Source organism: Pongo abelii, chromosome 3, assembly GCF_028885655.2.
Source record: "Pongo abelii isolate AG06213 chromosome 3, NHGRI_mPonAbe1-v2.0_pri, whole genome shotgun sequence".
Taxonomy (NCBI): domain Eukaryota; kingdom Metazoa; phylum Chordata; class Mammalia; order Primates; family Hominidae; genus Pongo; species Pongo abelii.
In genome coordinates this window covers 650179-660877 of record NC_071988.2, presented here as the reverse complement: position 1 = coordinate 660877, position 10699 = coordinate 650179, and the positions used below count along the sequence as shown (strand labels likewise).

At 58.8% G+C, this 10699-nt stretch overlaps 2 protein-coding genes and 1 long non-coding RNA gene across 3 annotated transcripts in view; 1 reads left to right on the top strand and 2 right to left on the bottom strand.

Annotated features, from left to right (window-relative positions):
- Nucleotides 1-60: 60 nt before the first annotated feature.
- On the bottom strand, nt 61-1895 carry LOC134761250 (uncharacterized). The gene is made up of 2 exons (XR_010139567.1): nt 877-1895; nt 61-250 (listed from the first exon to the last, which is right to left on the bottom strand). It is a non-coding gene; the product is annotated as an uncharacterized LOC134761250 (long non-coding RNA).
- Nucleotides 1896-2055: 160 nt separating this feature from the next.
- On the top strand, nt 2056-3879 carry ATP5ME (ATP synthase membrane subunit e). Its single transcript, NM_001131365.1, is given in 4 exon segments — nt 2056-2118; nt 2364-2418; nt 2914-3012; nt 3790-3879. Coding segments are annotated over 4 exon segments (216 nt in total). The 5' UTR covers nt 2056-2082; the 3' UTR covers nt 3816-3879.
- A 119-nt stretch (nt 3880-3998) lies between these two features.
- PDE6B (phosphodiesterase 6B) overlaps nt 3999-10699 on the bottom strand; it is a 46555-nt gene continuing 39854 nt past the window's right edge. Inside the window, exons 18-22 of the mRNA XM_024245981.2 lie at nt 10312-10375; nt 9927-10001; nt 8560-8643; nt 7178-7331; nt 3999-6275 (exon numbers count right to left, since the gene is read on the bottom strand). Of these exons, the coding sequence (XP_024101749.1) occupies nt 6214-6275; nt 7178-7331; nt 8560-8643; nt 9927-10001; nt 10312-10375 (439 nt within the window). The 3' untranslated portion in view covers nt 3999-6213. The remainder of the gene's footprint in view (nt 6276-7177; nt 7332-8559; nt 8644-9926; nt 10002-10311; nt 10376-10699) is intronic.

Here is a 10699-nt window from a genome sequence, read left to right as displayed (position 1 = left end):
TCCCCCTCACCCCCCACCTTGGGCCCCAGAGACACTTATTTTTGATTCTGGAAGCAGGAGTTGCTGAGGAGTCTGGTTTATTTTAAACTCCAGTGAAGGGAAAACCCATTGTCACCTGAGGCTGTCTGCCCTGGCGGAAGAGGGGGCTTGTCGAGGGCCAGGATGGTTCTGTCTTGTGGATCCAGTGTGCACCTGTGGCTTCCTCAGCGAGCAGTAGGCCTGGGGAGGGCTGGAGTTTGCTTCTGGCCCCCTGAGGACAGGGTTCAGGCAGAGGCCTCAGGCAGGAGTCTTCAGGGACTGCCAGTCAACCTCACAAAAGCTGGAGAAAAGATCAGGGTGGCCCTACAGCAAGTACCTAACCTTTCTGGCACCTGGGACAGGTTTCATGGAGGACAATTTTTCCGTGTTGGGGAGGAAGGTTTCGGGATGAAACTATTCCACCTTAGTTCATCAGACATTAAATTCTCACAAGGAGCGCAATCCAGATCCAAGTGCGCAGCTCACAGTAGGGTTCACGCTCCTATGGGAATCTGTTGCCCAGGCTGATCTGAAAGTGGGTGGAGCTCGGGCGATCATGCTCCCTCAATGCTCCCTCACCTCGTCTTGTGCTGTCTGGTTGCTAACGGGCCACAAGCTGGTACTGGTCCGCACCTGGTAGTTGGGGACCCCTGCTCTATAGGATTGGCCTTGGTATACCCAGCCCAGGAAACAGAGCCCAGTGACTTCCTAGTTTCTCAGCCAGAGAGGGCCAGGACCCCAGAGCAAGCCAGGAGAGGGGGCAGAGGCGACTTAGGCCCGGACAGGCAGCCCAGGCCGCCAGGATCACGGGTCCTCCCCACGATCGCTTCAGGAGTCCTGGAGTTTGTGATGCTGCACCTTAGCGAGGCCCGAGCCATAGTTCTCCAGTTGCTTCTGCCTGTAGCAGTGCAGGGCCAGGAGGGGACACAGGAGGCCTTGCGTCACTACTGCATGGTGCCAAAGGGGGCCCGCGGGTGGCCCAGCACGGGCAGCACGGCTGCCGCCAGGAAGACTCAGAACGTGGGAGGGGCCAGGCTCCTGCCTAGACTCCAGGCCTGGTGTCCCTGGGGCTGGCGGGTCAGCACCTCGGGCACAGCGGGGAGGCTGCATAGGCACCGCAGGCCCCATCTCTGGGCGGCTGTGGGAGACACACAGCTACTGGGAGGTGGACAGAGGCCAGCAAAGACCAGTGCGGGGCTCAGTGGTCCCCAGGACTGGGCCGGGGCGGGCCCTTGGAGCCGTGGAGTCCTGAGGGCTGGAGTCGGGGGACCCAGGGAGCAGCCTCTGCTGGGGGCTGGCCTTCCCAAGAAGATCCCAGCCCCTCCTCGGGACAGAAGTGATGGGGCATCCTTGGGTGAGGAAGCTCCAGCTCCGAGGTGAAGGGCGCCCGGTGCTCCCAGGCAGAGCAGCCGCAGGAAGAGGGGCTTGGAGGCCATGCTACCGCGGGCCGCGGAATCCAAAGCGGCCCGGCCGGCGACAGACACTACTGCCTTGTAGGAGAAGGACCTGCCCGGGGAGCCACCTGCACTCGGCTCACACTCCGCTCCCAGGACCCCCAGGTCCCTGCCCAGGCCACCCTCGGGTGGGCGCGGTCCGCGGGGCTGGACCCGCCCAAGCCGCCCTGACTTCAGGCCTCGGACGCTCCGCGCAAGAAGACAGAGTGCGCCCCGGTCCGCAGTCTGGGGTGTGGACACACGGCCAGGACGCCGACGGCGGGGCCTCGGCAGCAGCGCGAGGAGACAGCGGACCCTTAGCCCTGCGGGGAAAGGAAACCCCCCGCCCACTGGGCGCTGACCCCGCCTCACGCAGCAACTGCGCAGGCGCAGCCGATGGTCCTTCGCGCACTCCCCAGCCTTTGTGCGCGTGCGCCTCACGTGACGTTACCGCCGCGCGGGGGCGCGCAGTCACCCTCCGGCCGCCAGGGGGCGCGGCCCCCCGCTCTCTCTCGCCGCTGACGGCGCATGCGTCCGCCCAGCTCCGCCTTTGCCTCCAAGGCTTTGCCGGCTTGTGCGGCATCCGCCTCGGTCTGCAGGTTGTGCTTCCGGTGCGGAGGTCAGGGACAAGATGGTGCCGCCGGTGCAGGTCTCTCCGCTCATCAAGGTGATCCAGGCTTTGCAGCCGCCGCCCAGTGCTCTGGGCGCCCCCGTGTCCCGCCCCGCAGCTCCGACCCCGCGGGCTGCGACCCCCGGCCCCCGCCCCCATGATCCTCGCCCGGCGACCCTCGCCTGGCGACCGGACCCCCACCCGTCCTGCGACCTCTGCCCAGCGACCCCACCCCCTCTCCTCCCGCGACCCCCGTCCCGCGAGCCCCGTTTCGCGCCGCCTCTGACCAACCTCTCCCGCAGCTCGGCCGCTACTCCGCCCTGTTCCTCGGTGTGGCCTACGGAGCCACGCGCTACAGTGAGTGACCGCGGGCGGGGCCGGGGCGGGGTCTGCTCGGCTTTCCTGTGGAGCTCCAGTGCTATTTGGAGAACTCCAGCTCTGGAAGGGGGGCTGGGACGCATGCGAGGCTGCAGGACCGTGTCCTCCACCGAGCGTGACCCCGAGAGTGGAATCAGCTCACCCAAAGCTCAGGCTTCTGAGGCCCGGGCGGGGAACTCGAAAACGGCTGCTTCTTGGTGAAAACGGGTGCTAAGTGGCTGTTGGAGTGCTGAGGTCTGACGGGAGGCAGTCCCTATTCGCAGAGGACGAGTGAGCCAGTGCGTGAGTGGGTGGGCAGCAGGGACTCTGTAGCTTCTGGGGTGAAGGTCAGGCGTTGACTCGCATTAACATAAAGAGAGGGGACAGCAGGTGCGTCTGGTTTACAGCGTCGCTGAAGATACCTTGACCTGTGGACTCAGTTCCTTTTGTGCAGCATTTCCAGTGACTTTTATTCTCCTGCATTCCGCCAAACAGATTACCTAAAACCTCGGGCAGAAGAGGAGAGGAGGATAGCAGCAGAGGAGAAGAAGCAGCAGGATGAACTGAAACGAATTGCCAGAGAATTGGCAGAAGGTACGAGTGACACTGGTTCTTATAGATTGTCCCTCCCAGGTTTGTGCAGGGATAAGGAAAATGGAGGAGGACATTTAAGCAGAGCTAAGTAGATGCGGATTGTTTAAAAATGGGGAAGCTGGCCAGGCGTGGTGGCTCATGCCTGTATCCCAGCACTTTGGGAGGCCGAGGCGGGCAGATCACCTGAGGTCAGGAGTTCAAGACCAGCCTGACCAACATGGTGCAATCCTGTCTCTACAAAAATTAGCCGAGCATGGCCCGGTGCGGTGGCTCATGCCTGTAATCCTAGCACTTTGGGAGGTTGAGACAGGCAGATTGCCTGAGCTCTGGAGTTTGAGACCAGCCTGGGCAAGATGGTGAAACCCCATTTCTATTAAAATACAAAAAAATCAGCCGGGCATGGTGGCAGGCACCTGTAATCCCAGCTACTCAGGAAGCTGAGGCATGAGAATTGCTTGAACCCGGGAGGTGGAGGTTGCAGTGAGCTGAGATCACGCCACTGCACTCCAGCCTGGGCAGCAAAGTGAAACTCTGTCTAAAAAAAATTAGCCAGGCATGATGGCGGGTGCATGTAATCCCAGCTACTCAGAAGGCTGAGGTGGGAGAATCGCTTTAATCTGGGATGCAGAGGTTGCAGTGAGCTGAGATTGCGCCTTTGGGTGACAGAGCGAGACTCCGTCTGAAAACAAACAAACAAAAAAAAACAACTGGGAAGCTGAAGTGGTCTTTTTAGGTTGCCTGAATGTAGTAGCATGTGCTTTTCTTCTAACCTTCCAGCCCAAGATGACAGCATATTAAAGTGAGTGACCCTGCGACCCTCTCTTTGGAGCAGCAGCGGATGAATAAAGCTTCCTGTGTTGTGTGATACTCCGGCTCCTTCTCATTTGCTGTCGCTGGTTGTCGAATTCCTAGGTTGAAGTTCTGTCCACCTCCCAGTTCACATGAGGTGGAAGACAGGGAGGGGGTTTCAAAAGAATCCACGTCACCATTCACAGACCCAGAATGCATCATATAAACACAGTGGGAAGAACAGATGCGCGCTGCCTGTTCTGTCTGGGGCATCCAGGTGGGGAGCCCCAAAGGCCGTCTGTAATGGAGTCAGTCAGCTGGGGGCCTCATGAGTACTGGGGTTGTCTTGATTCTGAGTTCTAGGCTGCTGCTGTCAGCAGCCCAGACCCCTGGATGGGGAGGAGTGAGCACTGACTGATGCCCTTACAGTTGGGAAGCTGGGTCCTCCACAATAACCCCTCGCCCCCACCTGTCACTTCACAAATCCTCCCTTTGATCCCAGGAGGTGGCCAGGTCAGACTTGGGACTAAAAGTCCGGTGATGTGACCTCCTGAGCACAGGGCCTGAGTGCTGTTTGAGTTGTGCAGGGAGGTGGTCCTGTGGTGCCTGAGCGACTTCCCTCCCCAGCAGTCTTCCTGGGCTTCTCGCCCCTCCTGTCTGTGAGCTTGCCAACAACCCCTAACCCCTGGCCTGGTGGTTTGCAATGGACAGATTGAATTTGCTACTTCCCAGTTACGTGCCTTGAGCAAATCTAAGCTTGGAGCCTCAGTTTGTAAAATGAGTTCATTTGCAAATATAAAGCCAAAGGGAGAAGCAGCCTACAAGCTTTTCAGGACATTTGGTTAAGGTGAGGTTTGAGTGAGCAAGTTGCTTTCACATCCTGTCCTGGCGTCCAGAGGGGCTGTTTGCAGGATCCCTCAGAACCTCTTAAGAGCCCCTCATGCCAGTCCCAGGCTCTGGATACCAGGGGTCTCTGACCAGTGAGATGAAAAGGCTGGGCACGGTGGTTCACACTTGTAATCCCAGCACTTTGGAAGGCCGAGGTGGGCGGATCACTTGACGTCAGGAGTTCAAGACCAGCCTGGCCAACATGGCGAAACCTTGTCTTTACTAAAAATACAAAAATTAGCTGGTTGTGGTGATTGGTGCCTGTAATCCCAGCTACTCAGGAGGCTGAGGCAGAATTGCTTGAACCCGGAAGGTGGAGGTTGCATTGAGCCAAGATCAAGCCACTACACTCCAGGCTGGGTGACAGAGTGAGACTGTCTCAAACAGAAAACCCAGCACCCGCTTCCTGCAGGCCTGTAGCTGTGCTGGGCATGTCTGCTGCTCTCCCACACCCACCGCAATGACCCCATCTAGTTAAGCGTCATCTAGTGTTGGGAGCAAATGCTTTGGAGCTCACATCATGAATTGAACATCCTGAATTTAACATAATACCCATTTCAACTGGGAAGTCCGTTTCTTTGCCTCTGTCCTTTACTCCAGGCTCACCAATATTTAATCATGGGGGTGCACGGGCATCGGCATCCAGCCCCGCCCCGCCCTCCTGGAGCCGTCTGGGGCCATCAGCGCCACTCTGCATGGTGTTCATTACAGATCATTTCCACTCAGACCACTGAAGTTGGATGGCTGCTCCACTCGTGGCCTGGACCTTTCTGGCAGAATTTTCTGATGGGTCAAATGTAGGGTGGCTTCTGCTATCATTTTACCACAAATAATGGGCAACTAGTTTTCTGTTTATTTTATTCTGAATTCCTGAGCATGTGTGTTTTCCTAAACCAGATGAGAAACGGCCTCTCTGTGTCCATCTGTCTACCTGTATACACATATGTACATGTGTGGCTGCAAATGTTCTCAGTGATTTCAGAGTTCACGGACCCTTTTCAAAGGTCTCCCAGTGGTAACTATCCAAAAATGGATGAGTAATGTAAGCTACAGTTTATTCACAGTTGGCTTCAGTTTATAAAAGCAGGCTGGGCATGGTGGCTCATGCCTGTAATCCCAGCACTTCAGGAAGCTGAGGCGGGGTGATTACCTGAGGTCAGGAGTTCGATACCAGCCTGCCCAATACAGTGAAACCCCATCTGTACTGAAAATACAAAAATTAGCCATGTGTGGTGGCAGGCGCCTGTAGTCCCAGCTACTCGGGAGGCTGAGGCACAAGAATCGCTTGAACCTGGGAGGTGGAGGTTGCAGTGAGCTGAGATCATGCCACGGCACTCCAGCCTGGGTGACAGAGCAAGAGTCCATCCCCTCCCAAAAATAAAAAATAAAAAAATAAAATATCCAGAAAGATCTTCAGTCATTTTGTTGGACTTCCTAACCTCTTGTAGCAAATGGCCACAGGCAGAACCCAAATCCTAGTGGGTGAAGATTGAGGGAGCCATGGGGTCCCCACAGGACCGGTGCTCACAGGATACAGCAGGTTGAAGACTTGGGTGCTGGGCCGCCATTGCAAATTTCTGTGCCTACTGCAAGAGAAGACAAGATGGTGAGTGGAACCACCTGTGCACACCAGCACTATTCCTTCCCTCCTGCCTGGTGTGACCTCTACCAACCCCTGCAGGAGGAAGGACAGCGCCTGGGTCTGTGACCAGCCCAAGCCGATTAGCCGGGCTGAGCCTTTCTTAGTGCTTTAGCCCCTGTTGACACTGTGCCCTGATTATGCTCATCCTGGCCTTCCATAGTCCTGAAGTCGCCTTGTTTATGTAGCATAGGATAGCGGGAATAGCATGGGGTAGGGGAATAGCATGGGATAATGGGAAGCATGAGATAGTGAGAATACCGTGGGATAGTGAAATAGCATGGGATAGGGGAATAGCATGGGGTAGTGGGAGCAGCATGGAGTAGTGGGACTAGCATGGGCTAGGGGAATAGCATGGCATAGGGGAATAGCATGGTGTAGTGAAGAATAGCATGGGGTGGTGGGAATAAATAGCACGGCATAGTGAGAATAGCATGGGATAGCGGGAATAGCAGGAATAGCAAGCCAAACCTCAGAGCTAAGGTAGCCAAGCGCGGGCAAATGGCAAGACCACGATGCCTTTGGGACTTGAACTTGGGGGGTGTGCTGACTTGTTACAACTAAGTCCTTTATAAAGGACATAACATATGGTTACTTCTTTAGTGAAAAATGGGGTTCACTGGCTAGGAACGGAGGAAGTTTTTCAGTCCGGGTTTGCTACCGAGGTGGAGTCAGCTGCCACTCTCCCCCGCCGTGGCCTCTTTCCCTGCACTCCGGCCCTGTCCACGTCGGGGCTGCTTGAAAGCAGCTCTGCTTTTCTCCATTTTAACTCTGCTCTGTGCCTTGTCTTTTCATTTTGCCTTGGGAGAGTCACCGAGTCCCTGCCCCGCAGGCCACACAGAGCCAGACCTTTCTTGACCGCCACCCTCTCCTCCTCCTTCTTCTTCTCCTCCAGAGCCTTCACTTTGGCCTCATACTCATCAGCCAGCGCCTTCCACTCCTTCCTATTGTTCTGCAGTCGGTCGAACATGGGCAGGATCTCTTCGTGGAAACGAGAGAACTCCTGAGGGGAGTCGAGAAGTCACCACGAGTCCTGTCCTGCCTGCTCTCTCCAGAGTAAGACAGCCCTTCCCCAGCTCATCCCCCTCGTAGGGGAACTGCCTGGCAGGAGGAGGGAGTGCCACAGAGGGGGCACCTTCCCAGCAGAGCCCTATGAAGGGAGAAACCTCGCGGCCTGTGTTGGTGGCATTAAAGCCGGGAGCTTTAGGGTGTGAATGCTTAGGGTGCAGCGTTGCAGGGAGAGGAACCCAAGAACGAGCAGAACAGCTCAGGGGGCGGGGGCACGGTGCCGGGCAGAGGGGTGGTGGGCGCAGGCGGACAGCAGGCCCTGCAGTGCCTTCTCCCGTCCCTCCCACACACGGCACACATCATGCAAGCGCAGCACATGCGTGCACTCACGCACATCACACATGGAGTGTGGCGGGGTGGGGAAGGCAGTCGGGGGCACCTGCAGTGGGGCCTTGACCTGTGGCCACTTCAGGCCCAAATATCCTCTCTTGTCCCACCTTCTCCCTAGCACTGGCGACCTGGGGTGGGTGGGACGGGGTGGGGAGCAGGCATGGCCCACTCCGGGACAACTTCATGTGGAACCCGTGGCATCCTCCTTGGGGCGTGGATTCCATCACCAGGGAGCGCGGCCGGAGGCAGCTGGCTCTTATGGGCATCACACAGGGGCCCCACGGTCAGACCCCTGCCCCAGCGAGTCTCCCCCTCAGTGTCTGCCTTGCGTCCTCGGAGACTCAACTGGCATCGGACTGTGGCAGATTGGCAGGGATGTGGCTCCTTCTGCTGTTCCAAATGCCGCTGTGGGCGGGCACACCAGCAGACAGGCCGACCCAGCCCCGCCTCGACGGTTCACAAATATGGAACAAATGAACCCACAGAGCTGCAGCCAGGGTCCCCAAAACAGTGCTGGCCATGGTGGGGGGCACTGAGGGGGAACTTCTGGGGTGGGCCTGGAGGCTAGCAGAGGACATTCTGGGCTGGGAAAGGACTCAAAGCTTCCAGGGGCACAGTAGGGTGAGGATGGCTGGGGCACCTGTGGGGGTACGGAAACTGATGTTCCTCCCCATTTGCCCCACTCGAGAGCGGCATGAAGCCGGCACTGGCATCCCTGCTCCAGTGAGGACACCGCCGGGCCTGTGTGAGTCCACACGACTCCAGCCCACGCCCCCTTGCTTGCTCCCAGCCACCCTGCCCCAGTCAGCTCGGAACACCCGTGAACCACGCGCCTTGTACACGAATGTGCACACGAAGTCGATGAAGCCCACTTGCAGCTTGGGGAGCTCGGCCGCCTTGTTCCGGTCCATCATAGGCTGGTGGGAGGAACAGAGGGTGGGAGAACAGTGACCAGGGAGGCAGCTCCTCGGACCCCGCCCAGCCCCCCGACCCTGTGACTCAGATGTGCTCGTGGAGACACAGCCTGGGCAGGGAAGCAGCTCCTCGGACCCCGCCCAGCCCCCCGACCCTGTGACTCAGATGTGCTCGTGGAGACACAGCCTGGGACGGAGCCTGCCCGACAGAAACTGGCTCTTGGGAGGGGAAGCTGACACCCTCCCCCTCGGCCAGCTGCTCCACAACTCCTAGGAACTGTGGGCAGCTCCCTCCCACAGCTGCTGTTGGCTCCAGCCTGTGGTCCCCTGAGGGCAGCCCCCTCTTGGCTCTGGGGACCCTTCCTGCAGCTGGGGAGAGGCGGGGAGGGGGATGGCGCTGTACACAGTGCTGAGCTGGGCTGGGCTACACTGTCCAGACACTCAGCTGACCAGGACCTCACCGTGCACTCACCTGGGGCAGACACAGACGTGCTCTGGAGCTGTTTCTAGTGTCAGACCCCGAGTGCCCTGGGCTATCTTCAGTCCCCTCACAGCCTCCTGGTGGAGGGTGAACCACGCAGCACTCTAGAGGCCGGGCCCGGGAGATGGACCTGCTGCCTGTCCTTCCCCTGTGGGGCTTTGCTGACCAACCAAGGCCCCCTTTCCTGCCAAGGCTGCACCTGGCCTAAGCCCTCTCCACTGCAGGCTCCAGACAGCCCCTCTCCACCCACCGGAGCGGGTGTGTGAGGAACCACAGCTCCCACCTGGTCCACGTGGGGCTGGGGCAGCCCTGCCTCTCCTGTTCCTGGCGCCTATCCTGCCTCTCCCATTTGCTGGCGCCTCTCCTGCTGCCAGCAGGTATCCAGACCCCGCTGCTGACCTGAGGACCCTGGCGTTGTCCATCGTGCCACGGTGTGGGCCTGTGACGCCCCCCCTGCGTTCTCTGCCCCAGCACCCTCCCCAGGGCTTTCTGGGGGCATGGCTCGCGGCCCCGCTGGGGTTCACCTGAAGAGCTGCCTGGACCCAGAGGCTCTTGGTGATGAGCTGGTGGCCCTGGTTCCTCCAGTGCCAACGACATCACCTCTGCATAAGCATCACCCAAGCCACAGCTGTACCCAGATCCGAGCCACCCACACGCATGTCACATGACCCCACAAAGTGAGATAAAGACCCCAGGACCTCGGAACCCCCTGCCTGACACCAAGCCAGGACCTGAGGCTCCTGAGGACCAAGAGGGGTCTCTAACAGCCGTTTCAGGAGTGGAAGTTTCCAGAAGCAGCACTCACAATGGGCTGCTGATCCAAGACTGTCCTTTCCAAGTCACCTTGCTCCCAGAACTCAGCAGCCACAAGAAGTGCGACCTGGAGGCACAGGAAGGCAGCTGTCTGTGGAGCTCTGAGCCCATGCGGAAGGGCCTGGGCCCGCCCCGTGAGACTCCGAGCCTCGGTCTTCTCCGCCCCAGACCCCCGGAGTCCCCATCACACAGGGCTCCAGTTGGGCCATGCAGGCACACTGCAGCACCCTCACCCTTGCCGCCCTGGCCTGGCCCGGAGGTGGCCCTCAGAGCTCCTTGCAAACAATGGTCTGTCGCCATCCGAGGCTCCCGCCCGCCCGGCAGTCCCCTGTGCTGAGAGGCACTGATTCTGGGTCTGGAGGGCCCTCTGTTCTAACCTTGCTCTGGACTTCCCAGGGTTTGGTGATGGCAGACAGATCGCAGGCTGTCATCATCATGGCCCTGCAGACACAAACCGGGCACGAGTGCTGATGGGCGTCTCCTGAGGGCAGGTCGTTTATATGTGTTTTCTTTTTTGAGATGGAGTCTTGCTCTGTTGCCCAGGCTGGAGTGCAATGGCGCAATCTCAGCTCACTGCAACCTCCGCCTCCTGATTCTCGTGCCTCAGCCTCCCGAGTAGCTGGGATTACAGGCACCCGCCACCACGCCCGGCTAATTTTTGTATTTTTAGAAGAGACGGGGTTTCACCATGTTGGCCAGGCTGGTCTCGAACTCCTGACCTCAGGTGATCCACTCCCCTCGGCCTCCCAAGTGCTGGGTTCATGT